This window comes from Thamnophis sirtalis, unplaced genomic scaffold, assembly GCF_051295495.1.
Source record: "Thamnophis sirtalis isolate CommonGarterSnake01/CBP01778 unplaced genomic scaffold, rThaSir2_p1.2 scaffold_4, whole genome shotgun sequence".
In the NCBI taxonomy this organism is placed as follows: domain Eukaryota; kingdom Metazoa; phylum Chordata; class Lepidosauria; order Squamata; family Natricidae; genus Thamnophis; species Thamnophis sirtalis.
In genome coordinates, this window is record NW_028261384.1 from 87,839,763 (window position 1) to 87,856,596 (window position 16,834).

At 36.7% G+C, this 16,834-nt stretch overlaps 1 protein-coding gene across 1 annotated transcript in view; it reads right to left on the reverse strand.

Moving 5' to 3' along the window:
• Positions 1-16,834, reverse strand: part of POLR1A (RNA polymerase I subunit A) — a 42,899-nt gene that overhangs the window by 7,935 nt on the left and 18,130 nt on the right. The window contains exons 14-28 of the mRNA XM_014076217.2: positions 15,480-15,671; positions 14,371-14,520; positions 13,813-13,996; positions 11,402-11,484; positions 11,146-11,304; positions 10,081-10,179; positions 9,744-9,896; positions 9,471-9,553; positions 9,149-9,314; positions 7,882-8,106; positions 7,549-7,763; positions 6,371-6,538; positions 5,392-5,527; positions 3,496-3,653; positions 1,100-1,232 (exon numbers count right to left, since the gene is read on the reverse strand). Of these exons, the coding sequence (XP_013931692.2) occupies positions 1,100-1,232; positions 3,496-3,653; positions 5,392-5,527; positions 6,371-6,538; positions 7,549-7,763; positions 7,882-8,106; positions 9,149-9,314; positions 9,471-9,553; positions 9,744-9,896; positions 10,081-10,179; positions 11,146-11,304; positions 11,402-11,484; positions 13,813-13,996; positions 14,371-14,520; positions 15,480-15,671 (2,304 nt within the window). The remainder of the gene's footprint in view (positions 1-1,099; positions 1,233-3,495; positions 3,654-5,391; positions 5,528-6,370; positions 6,539-7,548; positions 7,764-7,881; positions 8,107-9,148; positions 9,315-9,470; positions 9,554-9,743; positions 9,897-10,080; positions 10,180-11,145; positions 11,305-11,401; positions 11,485-13,812; positions 13,997-14,370; positions 14,521-15,479; positions 15,672-16,834) is intronic.

Genomic DNA, 16,834 nt, shown 5'->3' on the forward strand with positions numbered 1-16,834 from the left:
ACATCTCTAAAAAGAGGCTGATTTTAACTTCTCCATATTTTATAAAATTGAAAAATCAGGAAACAGAATGGCCTAATAATCTCCAGTCAAGACTCTTCAGTGAATACTTTTCATGCTATATATGTTCACTCAGATGATATGTGATTAGTTTAGTAAAATTAAGTGTATTCATCTGTTTTTGGAAATGTGTTGAAGGAAATTATTACCTTATTATCATGTATTCCCCTTTTCCTGATGAATTAGTTTTTCATTTACATTCATGTGGAAAAGAAAGCATAACCTCTGAGTTCTATGGATTTACATTATCAAAACATAGTAAAAACCATCTGGTACTTATCAATTCTTAAAAGTAAGTAAGCACAACTTCAGACGAACAACAATACATGACATATTATACCATGTCATCATTTATTTTACAAAAAGAAAACCAAAATGGAGAAGCCAAGTTTTTTTTAAAAAAAAGACTTGGACCACTCTTCTTTACAACATTGTTTCAATTCATAGATGTTTATGGGCATTTGTTTATGTATACTCTTTGGGTTCCATCACAAGATTTCAATTGGGTTGAGGTGTGGACTTTGATTGGGCTGTTGCAATATCTTCATTCTTTTCTTTTTCAGACAATCTGTTATAGATTTGCTGGTGTGTTTGGGACCATTGTTCTGATGCCTGACCCAATGTTGACCAAGGTTTAGCTGTCAGACAGCTGACCCACTGCCTTTCAGCTTGCCCGTGGCCACAATCGAGCAGAAGGCGATATGGACTACATATATCAGTTTATATGCTTGATTAATAAGTAAATATAGTATGTAATTGTGTAGCATGACATGAAACATTTTCCAAAAAAAAGGCAAATGAAAAATAAGCGTGATCTTTAAAAAAAGAGCATATATAGGTACACGATTTGAAGAGAAATCAGCTCAGTACTCTTCAAAAATTCATGTATGTAAATATTGTTATATATTTACCATAGTTATATAGACTACATAGTACAAGCAACACAAATATATTTTAAACATGCCTTTATATCAATGTAATTTTTTCATTCAGCTTACTAATGTTTTAAAATGTTAGTTCAGCTAAGGGTCTACATCTTTACCTGATCTTGTGAAGCAACAATTTCTTCCTCAGCGTCTAAATCTTTCTGAATTGCTTTTCGAGTGCTGACAGTGTTATAAGATGCCAACTTTAAACTCTTCCTTTTAATTGTCTCCAGCAACATTTTAAAGAATCTGGGTGGGATGGATAAGAGAAGTAGAATACAACTTCTGGATTCCAGACTATAGAATGTTACAACATACTTTCCTAGATCCACAATTCAGATGATAATGACAATTTCAAATAATTTTGTAACAACATTATTTATAATATTTTTCAATTTTTAAACACAATTAGATATTTTTCTCCTGATTCTGAAGTTAAATTTTTTCTTTATCCTAAGAGAAAAAATTAAAAAAAATATTCCAGTAATAATGATATCATTTTAAAAAGTTAGTGTTTAAGAGCAAAACTGTATTTAAAGTGTAAATCAGTAGCTAGCCTCCAATCTTAAATAAATGGGTGAGATAGGGAATAGAGTGTAAGGGAGAGGACTCTGCCCCAGCGCTGCTCCCAGAGATAGAATGATCTGCCATTATCTCAGGTCTTAAGTTGGAGAGTATACACTTGAAAGCCCAAGCTCAGAGCTATGATCAGATACCAGCGAATAGAGAGGCGATGGATCGCTATTGTTTGATGCTGAAAAGGCTGCCAAATGATTGTCACTAGCATTGCCAGAGCACACACTGCCACAACTTCGTGTGCGCAATGCTGGAATGGAGGCAAACCGATCTCCCAAAGACGCACAGTCTGTGGCTGTTATGACATCACATCAATTTTGCTGCGAATGGGAAGCTGCTCCCTTGTTGGCCATCAAAACAGTGCGAAATTCAAAAATGTAACCAAGATGGCTGCTGCAACAAACAAAGAAGCCAAAAGTCAAACCCAAATATGGCCGCCCGCAGTGGTGGCAGCGATGGCGGCACAATCATTATCAAGGGGTCTGACTACACTTCTCCAAGCGGATCACGCCCACACCAGCTGAACATGAGAGTGGCAAACTGCCTCTCAGCCATGGCAAACGATTAGGCAAGGAGCTGCACGGCGGTTCCCTTTGTCAACCGATAGATCTCCAATATAAATCACCATGCAAAAGTCAATCCCTCTAACCATTCTGCAAACAATTGGCGAATCAGATGTAATGTGGCTGCTGCTCCGTGCATCCCCAATTAAACAATAAATTTCTCCAAACGAATAAAACATTTACCCTGTTTCCCTGAAAATAAGACCTCCCCTGATAATAAGCCCAATCGGGCTTTTGAGCGCATGCACTAAAATAAGCCCTTCCTGAACATATTGCAACACAGTAGCAGCCATGAGGTGATCACGCTCACTGCCTCCTGCACTTTAAAAATAATGAGACCTCCTTGAAAATAAGGCCAAGTGCTTATTTTGGGGATCAAAAGACCCTGTCTTATTTTCTGAGAAACATGGTACAAATGTCCAAAAAAGCAATAATTATGAGTTAAAATATTGTCTATTGTCCTAGAGAAATATTTAAGTCTCTTCAGGCTGGACTGAGTTAAAAAACTGAACTCTTCTAGTCAGAGGAGGCAAGGACAACAATTTTGCAACTCAGTCTCTAGGCTAATGGACAAAGTTAACCCACACAGGAGAATATAAGGTTTCCACCTAAGCCCATAAACATACTGATGAATTTCAAATCCTCTTTCAGCAACACAATGGAAGGTAACAATTTTGGTGGAGCAATATGTTTTCTGTGGTACCCATGTGGTACCCATGGTATAGCCATGTGAATGAGGTGAAAAAGGGAAAATTGGCAGTGATAAGAAGTAAAAAAGTCACAGTAGAAATATTCTTTCTCTGGTCTGTACTTGTTTTTTATTTTTTATTTTTGTTCTCTTGGCGTCTGAGCAGATTTTGGAAACCTGTGCCTTACACTTCCATACAAATTTCACTATACAGGCAGTCTTGAATGTGTAAAGTAAAAAGAATGGCAAAGTCTTGCCATTATTATTAAAATTATTTATGGCAGAATTTTCCAAAATTTGTGGTGCTGTGTCTCTGCAAACTAATACGTTAATTTGTGTGGAATCTTTTTCCCCAAAATGAGTAATGATATTGATGATGAAAGAACTGAGAGCATGCCTAAGAAAGCAGTGGTTACTTAAAATAATCAGCTCAGTGCCGTATTTTCTTCCTGGCTCCAAGGAGCTGCTCCTACCCAGGATTGAACCTTTCACTCTCATCAGCCATGCACCATATGGAACTCCTTTCAAGGCGCCCTAGGAGTCAGAGCTCAGCAAACTCCTGTCTTCAATGCTTCTGGGCTCCCAGGAATTTGTGAGGACCCTCATGACCCCCACAATTTCCTCCTCACTGGCTGGTATCTTCCAGTGTTTAACAACTGGAAACTTGTCAGGAGAAGATACTGACCTTGTCTCCACAAAATGTAAGATGTCTCTTGGCTTCACACATTTTTCTTCTTGATAGCATTCATAAGGCAGGAAACTAAATCTGATGGTGTAGATGCGATGCTTACTTAATTTCCCTTCCAAACACAAAGTTTCTTCAATATTCACTTTGTGTAACACCTGAAACAATAAAAAATGAGTATCTATGAATGCTAACAATTTGTAACATCATGCTTTCTCACTCTTTAAATCAGAGGTGTCAAACTCGATTTTATTGAGGGCTGCATCAGAATTCCCTTTGACCTGGGGGTGTGTGGCCAGTTCGATGTCACTTGTGTCGGGAGCACCTGTGGTGGCCCAAGCACTCTGCCAGCAAAAACAGCCTTCCAAACTCAGCTTTTGGCTGCAACAGCCTTCTGCAACCCTTGTTGGCAGAGGCACCACTGGCTGGTTCTTCACTGTTTCCAGGGTGGTCCCATAGGCCAGATCTAAGCACCCTGTGGGTTGGATCTGGCCTCCGGGCCTTGAGTTTGACACCCCTGCTCTAAATCATCTGTCCACATCACAAATTTAAAACTGGAGGAGGAATTTTGCACTCTCCTGCAATCTTCCTAATCATGAACTAAATATTAAGATTCAGTTGGGTAAGGAACCTCAAATTCAAGTGATTTACAGCATAACAAAAATGGGGTCTATAAGTTTTTCACTTCCCCATTTGCCTCAATTAATTCCTTATTAGTGGAAATTCACTCTTATGTGGTTTAAAAAACAAATTCTAATAATAAACAGAAATTATTCTAATTACCATTTTCATTTAATAACCATTAACTCTACTTCCTTTGTACTGAGTCACTACAAGCTTCATTGCTGGGAATTTATAATCAGTCTCTGCAAAATTAGGCAAAACAAAGCTAGAAAGTTGCTATAAAAATTGCACATGCAATAGGGAAATGAAAACCAATTAAAGCCCATTAATCCAAATCCTGGAAAATAAAAGAAAGTCTGCCTGGCACATCAGGGTGGATAAAATCGGTGATTTAAAAAAATGGATTTTTAAATTTTAATTTGGATTTTATTTACATTTGTTTTTTTATTTTTATCAAATTTATTTTAATAAAATGCTTTGGGAGTAAAAATCTATCTAAATATAGTTTTATATTTAAGATACATTAATAATTTACTTTATTCAGTATGAAATGGAGCTGACTTATATAGCATGAGTCTGTATATTCTGCAATATTTACATTTTTGTTAAACTCCTTCAATGAATCCAAGCTCTACAAGCTGAGATAACATGCACTGCATTGATGCATTCACACAATTTCACAATAACCATGTAATAAAACAAAGTTCAGGAATATTCCTTTATATCATCGTTTTGCAAATCTATGTACTATACAAACTGTATTATTCTTTGAAGAGAAAAGCACCTGTACCACCAGACTCTAAGGGTGGGGACGAAGGGCAAGCGCTAAAAATGAAAGTGAGACCTTCTAAGTGGCTTATAAACATAATATTAAAGAGCACGTGTCATTTCAAATCCAAATGGCAGTATCTGTTAGCCGGCATCCACTCACCTGCTGCCTGCCACATCCCACATAACCAGCCATCCCATTAAACTGAATAGGACTATCGGTGAGTCAACAGTGGACAGAGGAGGAGCCATTGCAGGACAGAAATGACAGTTGCTTTTTAAAAATTATGATTTAAACTGAGTTGATTTAAATCAAGCTTTTTTACTAATTTAAATCATTTAAATTGTGATTTAAATCGACGATTTAAATCAAATCCACCCTATGGCACATCTTGAGGAAACTGGAATCATTCTGCAAAAAGTAATATGAAGAAATCCTATTTACTTAAAAAAAAAGCACCCTCAGAGCTGATATGATGATTCTTCCACCTATACAGGACTTACCTCACCTAAGCACACTCTGCTAAGCTTCTTCTTGAGCCTTTTCACCTTTTTGTGAGCTTTCTTGATATTAAGGACAGGAATGCTCATCATGGGAGTTTTGATATTAGCACTAGCTACCATCAGAATCTCCCGCAACCTTTAATGAAGAAGCATTGCACATTTAGTTGCAAAGACAGTTAATACTTAGCAAGATAAGTGACTAGGTTCTTACTAGTCAGTTTTATTCTCCTTATAACTAAGATAAACATTAAAAGTCTATGCTGCCTTCAGTATCATTAAACACTCTCCCTAGAAGGCAGAAACTCATTTATCTAAGCAACAGAACTATCAAAATCCGAAGAAGCAAACTAATAATAGCAGCAGAAAGTAAGGCGGTATTCTACTTTTCTACTAAATAAATCAAAGCAACATTCAGTGATAATAAACCTGAATCAAATAACCATTTTAATGGAGTTCTTATACAATGTTCTATGTTAAGAATCAACTGTAATCAAACCAACTTAAGTGACTAAATTTAAATGGGTGTTGAGCACTATTAAGTTTAATAAATTATTATTATTGCTGTTCTTGTCATTGAAAGTTTGAGACAAGATATATACTTCCCTCAATTATCTCAGGATTAAACAAGATAAGTAATTTTGGGTACTGTTAAAAAGTAATTACTCACCATTAGTCTTACTAGCTAGGATTCATAAAAACTATAATTTATCAATATCTAGAGAACTATATTTTGCATATTCCAACACTAGTCTATGTCATTAAACAACAAAACCATTTTGTCATGGTACATAATGGAGACACTCACTTGTTTGTCACTTAGCTGTTAAAAAGGAGTGTTTAGGATAAGCAGACTCCTAGGTCTCATGTCTTCTACTTTTCTCCCCATATTATACTAATTGGAATGATGCATGGGAAGAGAATGGGATGTACGCATTTTGGAACAGTGAAACCATTAAAAAAAGATGAGATGCTATCTTACCTTGGGATACCAAGGGTAACATTCATTTCACCCCTTCCAGCAAAGTGAAAGGTATTCAGGGTCATCTGGGTGGAGGGTTCCCCAATACTCTGAGCAGCAAGAAGTCCCACAGCTTCTCCAGGATCACAGAGTGATTGTTGCCATTTTAAATAGAGCAGCTCCTGTAATCTAAAGACATAATATTATCATCATCTGTTTGTGTGAAATAAGACCATAACCTGCTGCTGCAATTTTACTTTCTAATATAGAGTCCAAATTGCATCCCCCCACAAAGGACAAGACCTTAAAGCAGGGGTCCCTAAACTTGGAAACTTTAAGACTTGTGGACTTCAACTCCCAGAATTCACCAGCCAACCATGGTATGCTGGCTGGAGAATTCTGGGAGTTGAAGTCCACAAGTCTTAAAGTTGCCAAGTTTGAAGACCTCTGCCTTAGCACTTTGTTTCCTCATTTATACATTAAATCATGCTTCATCTAATTAATCTGTTTCTCATACTTTAACCTAACCCTGACCTAAGAGTAATCCCCACTGAAATTGGCTTGGCTTACAACCAAAAAGATTTGCTTCCTTTATTTAAAAAATGAATAAACACACACTTCATCTTTATGTTTCTCTCTCTCTCAAGATTTAATGCATCATCATCTCTTTTTAATTTCCAACTTAGAAAAGTGATTAACAATCACAGCCTCTTCTTTACAACAGTTATTCCTTAAAAAGACAATTGTATGGAAAGAAAGAAGCAAAGATGAAATTCATTACTTATTTTGATTGACAAAATTTTAACAAAAAAAGTACTTGCTTGTTAAGACCGCTTATACCCTTAATCTGTTTATCTATCAGTTCAGAGAGAAAAAATCTGGCTTCAGTTATATATTAATCTTTAAAATCCTCTAAATCAGTGTATGCATCTGAGCTTTTTTGCACATTCATAGAGCATTGAGTACAGGGCAGATGTTATGTTACTGTTTGAGTCCTCTAAATATATATATTTCTAACCCAATGAAAAAGCTGCTAAAACAATAAATGTATTGATACAAACTGAAAACCTCAATGAGGTTTTATGTTATTATTCTATGATAGAAATCCAATATTTCTTAGAAGAGAGATAAAACAAAGGTGTAACATGGTATAATCCCAAGTATTGGGATTAATAGATCAACATAAATGAAATTAGTACCTCTGTGAAGAAAGTTCAGATTTGCTATAGTTAAGTTCATTCCGAGCATCCCACTCTCCAAGGAAATTCTTAACTTCATTTTCAAATGTTTCAGACACTGATGCAAAATAAATATCTGGCCGCCAGACTGAAAGGCTAGGATCAGGACACTTTGCTGCCCTTTTCTGATACTTTCTACGGGTTTTTTCATCCAGTTCATACCACATATTTAACAGCTGTAATTGATGTCAAAATTAAAAAAAAAGAACATTTAAGACAGGTGAATTATTTATTTGAATATTACAATATAGTTCAATAAGTAATGAAAGATATATGTATCAATTATGGAATAACCTTAAGAGCTGCAGGATCTCGGCCATGTACAGGTATTCCTTCTGTTGTGATCTCAGCTTTTCTCTCAGCCAACATTTTTTGGGAAAACAGCAAAAAGCCTCCTTTCCTTCTCAAAGAGTTTTGATGCTTTGCTTGCCATCTCTTGACTAATTTAAACTGCTTAGATGCTTGCTGAGGATTCATTTTTGGCATAACTTCATCTAAATGCTTAGATTTCCTTATCACCTATAACAAATGCACAAAATCAAAGTTTTTGAAGGTTGAGAATTTTCCCATCTTTCAAAGTATAAGTACATTTCCCATCAGTATCAGTTAAAATTGTTCAGCCAGAAAGCAATGGTATCACTGTATAAAAAAATGCCCTCAACCCAGTGATGATAAAAAAGTATTCACTGAAAACCTATATAGCCTATACTTAACCAGACTATCATATCCAGTTGTTCACCACCACAATGGAGCTAATTATTCTTATAATGACCATAAAATAATCTGACCATAAAATGGAAATCATATTTATGACTTTTACCTTTGGAGTCCTTCGGGATTGGGCGGCCTATAAATTTATTAAACATCAAACATCAAACACCTTGAGATCATATGCCAACTACCCTGAAGTAAAGAGTATTTTATGAACTTGAAATATGCATGTGGTGTCCTGAAGGCCATGAAATTCTAAGTCAACTCCAACTCCAGATTTCAGAAATCCCATAGTACCAAAAGGTGTACAGAATTAACACAACCCTAGCAGTGAAGTCAGCAGGGAGTGCGGTATACCAGTAGCATTTCCTAGTTATTAATGAAGCTTCAAAACAGGGCATCAGATCCAGCCACCTCCAGAAGAAGGTGTCAGGTCACAGCCAAGTTCCCCAGAGAATCATTGCCATCTCACCGCTTAGTCTTAAAGTTAAGATTGGGGAAGCATTTAAAACCCAGGTAGTCAGCTTTTGGTCCTTCTGACCTTATCCAACCAAGTCTCAATAATGCAAGTCAAAGTAATTTCAGCTTGTGGCCAACAACTTGAACAATCCAGCATGTAGGCTTGCAGGGGAAGCTAATGAGTCAAAAGGGAGAACTAGTTTATAAGTACTATTGTGATAGGATGATGCCAGAAATGAAGCTTCTGGAAAAAGTAATATATCTTTCCTTCCTCTCATTTCTTTCATATCTCATAAATAAAAATTCTGATTCTTTTATGAGAAGGTCTAAAATAGTCTTATATTTCTTAAGTTCATAATAGCCTAACATAATTTCGTACTACATTTCGTACCTTGTAATTATCTGCAATGAAAGGAAATTGCTTGGGTTGCAAGTACTGTGTCTTAGGGATATCCAGTCCATCTTCTCCATAGAGAAACTGAACCACACTGCCATCGCTATCTCGTACGGACATGTCATAATGAACAATCAGCCCTTCTAAATGCTTTATGATACACCTATTTGAGAACAGCCACACATGAAGGAAGAGCCATTTAGAATTATACAACTACATACAATCCTATATCTTATTTTTGTTTGTTTTTTATCCTAAAGCTGCTTAAATTAGGCAGAAACTACATAGCAATTTAAAGGACTTTAAAAGACATTTTTACCTTTGAAGGTATCCTGATCGGCTGGTTTTAACTGCAGTATCCACTAGACCTTCCCTACCAGCCATACAATGGAAGAAGAATTCCTAGAAAACATAGATCCTCTGTGAGTAAAATATACTTTTACCTCATGAGCAAATAATAGTATACTAGCCTTTTAAAAAGCCAATGAAACAGGAAATAAATTATGACTTTGAATATTGCATATTTTTTGATAAACATATTGTATGACAGAAACAAATTTCAGAGAAGAAGAATCAGTATGTTTTAGCTTACTGAAGGCTTGATGCCAGTAAGAAATCTACTAGCTACAAATCCTCCTGATTTGGGGGAAAAGTCATAAGGCTGGAAACATGGCAATGATTTTCCAGATGCCATCAAAGGAGGTCTTCGACCTTCTAATTCAATCTGGCCCAGCAAGCAAGAAATCTTCAAGGCAAGAGAAATAACAAAGACATAAATATTAATGTAAAAACACCGTAGCTATAATTAGATAAACCTCTTCTAGACACAATAAATGATTAATTTTCTAATATAACAGCATCAGTCAGTTAGAAATGGACCCATAAATACTATTTTAATGGCTTTATACCACTGATAAATAAATACATACCTGCATAGTATTCACAGTAGAGCCTTTGGCTCCTGATTGTACCATCAACTGCAAATTATTATCTGGGAAACTTCGGTGAAGCCCAAGAGGCATGCACACCTAGAGTTTTTAGCAAAAATAAAAGTTAGTCTAAGCCATGGCAAATCTAACCAGACATCATGGGAGAGCAGAGAGAGAGAGATGTTCTAATTAGGTATCACAGAAACCAATAGTCAAAGAGCAATAATTATCCATATATCTGAACTATAGCCAGAACTATTTCAATTTTTTACAATATAATTTTAATTTTATTGGATGTTTTAAAAAACAATGGTAAAGATTAATACAAATTGAAACAAAGGTAAGAAAAAAAGAATAAAAATAGAACACTAAATTACAAAAAAGAGAAAATATAAGAAAAACAGAAAACAAAAAAGATACGAAGAAGAATTGACTTTCAATCTTTATGGAAGTTGTAAGCACAGTTGTAGACTTACCTTTTTCTCTAAAGTTACACAATAAGTCTCTTCCTTCTATAATCTATTTTATCTAATAATCAAACCTGTTCATTTCTTTCCGTTTTAAACAAAAATCTATAAGGGACTTTCAGTCAGTGATAAATGTAAATTTTGTTTTCTCTGATCAAAAAGATCAACTTGGCCATTTCATCAAGTTCTATCATTGTCACCAAATATTTCTCCAGTGTAGAGTCAAATTGTATGTCAAATTTTTCCATCTTTGTCCATAAAACTTAGCTGTGGTTATTTTATATAAAAACAAAGTTCCATGACTTTTTTGCAACTGTTTTATCTATCAGTCCAGAGAGAAAAAAAATCTGGCTTCAGTTATATATTAATCTTTAAAATCCTCTAAATCAGTGTATGCATCTGAGCTTTTTTGCACATTCACAGAGCATTGAGCACAGAGCAGATGTTATGTTACTGTTTGAGTCCTCTAAAAATATAATAAAAATATGCATATTTTCCACAAAGCAATAAGCCCACACACTTTCTGCTAAAAATATTTCCAAAATCTGAATTCATGTTAAAAATAAAGTATGAAGTTTCTCAAATTTGTAAAACAAACCTTGTTGATCTCATTGTTGCAACAGTTGACTTCTTCTTTGAACTTTAAATCAATCATGTTAAAATCTCTCTGATCTTTCTGAAGATGGGCATCCTGCCATTTACTTCGAAGTTCTTCACAGGACGAGGTTTGGGGTAGGTTAAATGCAGCTCTAATGGCCTGAAAAGTTCAAAAAAATATTTTTTAAGAGAACATAACACTACTTTCTTGATGAAGACAGAGCATTCACCCACCATACACCAAAGCATGAGCTTACCTTTATACCACATTTGGTACTTTTCTTAATGATGTTGCACCTCTTCTGATCTGCCTTATGTTTGACCAAAATATCCTCAACCCCTAGAATACAAAGATAAAGAATCCTTTCATTTGAGGTTTTAGAAAAGCAATGTATTTTGTTTTTATTATTGTTAATGTTGAAAGTAAGCCACCATGATTCAATCTGCATTAAACCAGGGGGATATAAATATTTGCAATAATTAATGCAATGTTGATAAGCAAATTCATGTAATAATGCCTCTCAGAGCCAATCTGGAGAGAGCAGCACAAAAACTTAATAATAAATAAAAATAAATTCTAGAACATACTCTCAGATTTCTTTTTATTTATTAAATTTTTAAATGTTTTATTGCATAATCTTTGACAATTTATTTAAGCAGAAATCACACATTTTTCAATGTTTTGTTGTTTCCTCATTACTGTATTATTTTCCCATTTTCAAATATATTTTCTGTTATAATTCCTTTGCTGTATTACATAGAAAAGTTTCTTTCTACGGAAAATATTCTTCTTCCTTGCAAAATATTAACATAATTGCTTGAAGTAGCTGGTAGAGCTTCAAGTCAAGGAAGGTTATGCCACTGCTTATAGTTCCTCAGTGGGGAAAACTGCCATCAGTCGCAGCTATCAGAATTGTTTCCCCAATTGTTGTATAACTTGTATGTATAAACTTAGAATCTCCTCGTTCTTCAAGAGAGGTTCCTGTAATGTTTGGCATCAGGATGCAGCTATTTGTTGGCTCTATATTTGTCATAAAAGATTAGAATCACACATACATACCTTAGACACACAAACAAATGAATGGATTAACACATGCAGAATGTCTGTGGTTACAGCAGAGCTATGTTGGTCTGGGATATGAATGTGTATGTATAGGAGGCAATGTTATTACCAAGACAACAGTCACACAAGTGGGGCTTAGGTCCATTTCAATAACTAATTTGAGAAAATGCCTTAGGCAGGTCCCTCTGTCATTCACAAAGTTAAAGTGAAGGAGAGGGAAGCATATTTAAACTTGTGATGCAATGATAAAGTACCATGTCCCATGACTACCTTGCTTAGTGACCACAATCCTATTGCCATTAAGTGATGATCATAGGCTGTTAAGTGAGGACCTCCACACAATCTCCTGCTGGCTTCCAACAACCACAGTCAGAGGGTGAACAGGCAGAAAGTTGCAAGTTTCAGATGGTTGGCAAACAGGCTGACAGGTAGGCAAGTATCTTTTACCAGGCATAGAAGGCTGTGCGGATAGCAGGTGTGATGCAAGAGAATATGGATGATTGCCAAGCTTCAGCAGGTGTGCAAGAATGCATCAATGGCTGGCAGGGTGTAAGAGTGATGGGGCTGAAACTGACTGGCAGGTATGGGAGGGTGCAAACATGCCCAGTATGGTGTAACACAAGTGGGCTGGGAGTGCTGTTACCAATAGGGGTAGACTTACCTAGCAACTTGTGACCTTCCCCATTTGTTTCCCTATTCACTTTACTTTTGGGAAATTGGCAGAAATGATCACAAATGGCAATCACATGACATGAGACGCTGTAACCATCCAAAGCACAATGGTTGCTAAGCACCTAGATCACAAACATCTGTGTGCAGAGAACTGATAGTACAGCTTATTTAGCACAATTCTGAATTGTCACTAAATGAGAGGTTGTTAACTGAGTACAGTCTGTATATGGAATTGGTTGCTTAGTCTGATCTACCTTGCAAGTCCTAAAGTTACAACAGTAATTGGGACTGGGATTGCTCTCACCAAGCAATGTGGCCATAACATGTGACATGATGTGGCCACATTGCTTAGTGATGACAATTCAGGCAATCTTGTTGTCATCATAACGCCAAAACACATGGATCATAAATTGGGAAGCAGAGGGAATCAAGATAAGGAGTGTGGGATGCCGTGTGTGTGTGTGTGTGTGTGTGTATGTGTGTGTGAAAGAGATCATGGGATACATGCGTCAGGCCACATGTAAGTTGGTGGGTGCTGCAATGTGGCCCAAGCTCAGGAATAGCAGGAAAAGAAGGTATGGGATGTGTGCATGTCTGAGAGAGAAGAGCACATAGTGCATGTGCAGAGAGCTGGGGAAGGAAGGGACTGGTGGTTTCGAGAACAGGGAGATTGAGGAAGAAGGGTACCACTGCAAGTGAGTGAAGTGGTAAGAAGGGTGTGGTGAATACAACAAAGAAAGAGTGGATTGGGGATGAGGGGAGGCTTACCAGAGCAACCTAGGGCCTTCCCTGCCACCTTCCTCACTGACTCTGTGGGATGTAGCTGAGAAGGTTCTGCCTCATTTTTTTTTACCTAATACTTCTTACTCTTTTCTCTTTTGCATAATGTTGCTTACTCCACTTTCAAGGATGAAAAGGATTAGTTTTACTCACCCATTGTAAAACCCTTGTAGAACTGTAGGTAGGCAGTAAAGATTCGAGCTAGAGCAGTTAGCAACTTTCCACTGGTCTCACCCCCATAAACCTCATGGCAACAGTGGACTAAACCATAAGCAGTGCTCCCATACTGAGCTTTATCCAAGACCCCACAGAGCAATTCTCCATTTCTAATAAGCACCTGCAAAAGAAATTAACATTAAATCTTCATCTAGACTGAAGTTGTTCAGATTCACTCATACAAATGTGTATAACTATTTCTATTTTGCATAAACAAACAAACAAATGCTCCAGTTTTAAAGAAGTCTGAAGAACTAAATAAATAACTGCAAAATCAAGATTAATGAACAGATACATTTTAATCATGGTACAGATTTTTCACCCAGCTGGGTAGTAAGCAATTAAATTAAACGGAAGATGCCTTCCTCCAAATTCTGCTAAAGTTTCATATTATGGCAGACAAGATCCAAAGCACCTTCAGGATAGATTTCAATGGCCATAAAGTCAATTTGGCTAGTGCTAATAGCTTGCGTCTTTTCCATATTTGATTCCTACCTGAGATTCACACATAGAGTCAAGATCCGATCTATGAATTCTACAGGCAGATGCCGTTGTCCAGGCTTTTTGGCTGATCTTAGCTTTCCCAGATAGATTTAATGGAATGTGGTCTTCTGGGATTACATTTAATAACAAAGTAGAAACAACCTACAGAACAACATAGGACACAAATATAGCTTAAATATGGAAGACATACCTCTACATTTATATGCATTCATCTGAGAAAAAACAGCAGAGCAAAACACTTATCAGAGTACATAAATCATAAATCATAAATAGCAACAATGCTATTTCAACATGGAAAGTCATTACAAAACACCTAATATGAGAATGAAAACTATAAAACAGAAAATGTGAAATCTATTCAAAAGGCCACAATTGGAACAAAAATAAAGGGAAAAAAGGAAACAGACATGATGGGGAATAGGAGAAGGAAAAGCAGGAGAATATGTGAATAAGAGGCTGATAATATCAGTAAAGAATGAAAGAACAACCCATACCTCTGCTTCAGTGCAGAATGACTTTTGCACGGCTCTTTCTGGGCTCGTTGCTTCTGCCTTTTTGACCACTTCTTGAAGCCGACAGCTCTGCAGCCAGCCACTTTGCTTTTTCCCTCTTTTTCTTATGGGAGACTTGCATGGTGGCACCAGCAGCAGGTGGAAAAAGGGAAAAAGCAAAGCAGCTGGTGCGGAGCTGCCGGGTTCGGGAAAGCGGCTCAACAAGCAGAAGTGCTGCGCCCAGAAAGAGAAGGGCAAAAGTGCAGCCAGCCAATTCTCCCCCACCCCTGCACCACCACTCATGCTGGCTTTGCCCATCCCCGAGCTTATTTTCGGGATAGGGGTAATAGTAGACCCACCCCCCAAAATTAGGGTAGGGCTTATTATTGGGGTGGGTTGTGTTTTTGGAGAAAACAGTAGGTCAGAACAATGGAAGAAATATACCCAAGAGTCAAGATTGAGTGTAAACACACCAATACAAATACACATACATAATGAAGAATGGTTTTTAAAAAAATTTGGAAATAAAGAGTTCACCAAATTCTAGGCTTTGGTGATTGGGTAAGCAGCATTCGATTTATATTTTTAAAAAATCAAAATATTGTTAACCTGCTTTCCTGTCCATAAGCATCGTGGCTTTATAATAGCTGGAGACAGCAATTTTACTTTTCCTTTTTTGTCCATCAGTCCTTGATACACCAGTTCAACATACTGCTCTCGAGTGAAGAAACAACCTCGCGTGGTCATTCTAGTACCAGACACCATATGATCTTGAATCAATCCTGCCAAGGGTTTCCCATCCTGAGGAATGAAATAAATATATTAGTGGGTTCAGTAGTGGCTCCTTTAGTGGCTCCTAAAAACCAAGAGAATAGTCTGTGAATGGTTACTCAATATGTTGACTCACTGTTGTATGCTAATAACTCTTGAGCATGTACAAAGTACGGAGCTTACTCAATTTCTTTCTTGGAACAAGCTATGTACTAAGTATTGTGGATAACTTCAGATTACTCAAGGGACTATTATTTAGCTAAGTTTTTTATTTTTTCTAACACAAAGAAAGTTGCTACTTTTTGCAGGGTAACTGTTACCCCTCACCTAATGACAGCTGCATTCCAGAATGGTCAGAATGTCAAGTACTTATTGAAGGCTACCCAAGGAAGAACTCTGACTTTTTGGCACTCAAAACAAATGCTCATGACAAAAGAGGTGAAGATAGAAGCTGCTACTGCAATTTGTTTGATTGTGGTGTTTTTATTTTGTTTGGTTTTTTCCCTTTGGTTTTGTTAAACAAATTTGAGAGTGCAAGAATTTTAATACTATCAAATATAGCATCTGCTTTTTCTTTCTCCAAGTATATGGAGGTTTTGATGATTCTAATGGTCTATTAGTTTTTATTTTTCAGGGCCTTCAATACAAGTATTTGCATGCCCCACAAGGTTCAGTTTTATGCCCAACCTGTTTTCAAAGACTCCCAGTATTTGCATGCCCCACAAGGTTCAGTTTTATGCCCAACCTGTTTTCAAAGACTCCCACAAAAAGTCTGATACATTCAACCTATTTTTTTACATAGCAGAAACAAACTAATGTAGGATTTAAAAGGTTTTAATTATTTTAATTTAACACCCAGTTTTAATGTGACTTTGAATTTTACTGTGGTATTAATTTCATCACAGAAAGGGGAGAGTGTAAATGCAAGACAAGATAGGCAGCCCCCATAGAGCAAAATACTCTCCAATCAGAAGAACTACATGACCAAGTTATACAGGCACAGAAGCACTAGCCCAAAGGTTTATACATCGCAACTGTGTAGTTTGTTTGGAGTGCTGTGCGGGAAGAAGATTAAGGCCATGTCTCTCCTGATGATCTAGAGCCATGATGGCAAACCTATGGCACACAAGCCATTGCTCTATCTCACCTCCACCAGGCATGCATGTGCGCCTCCCGCCGGCCAGCTAGTTTTT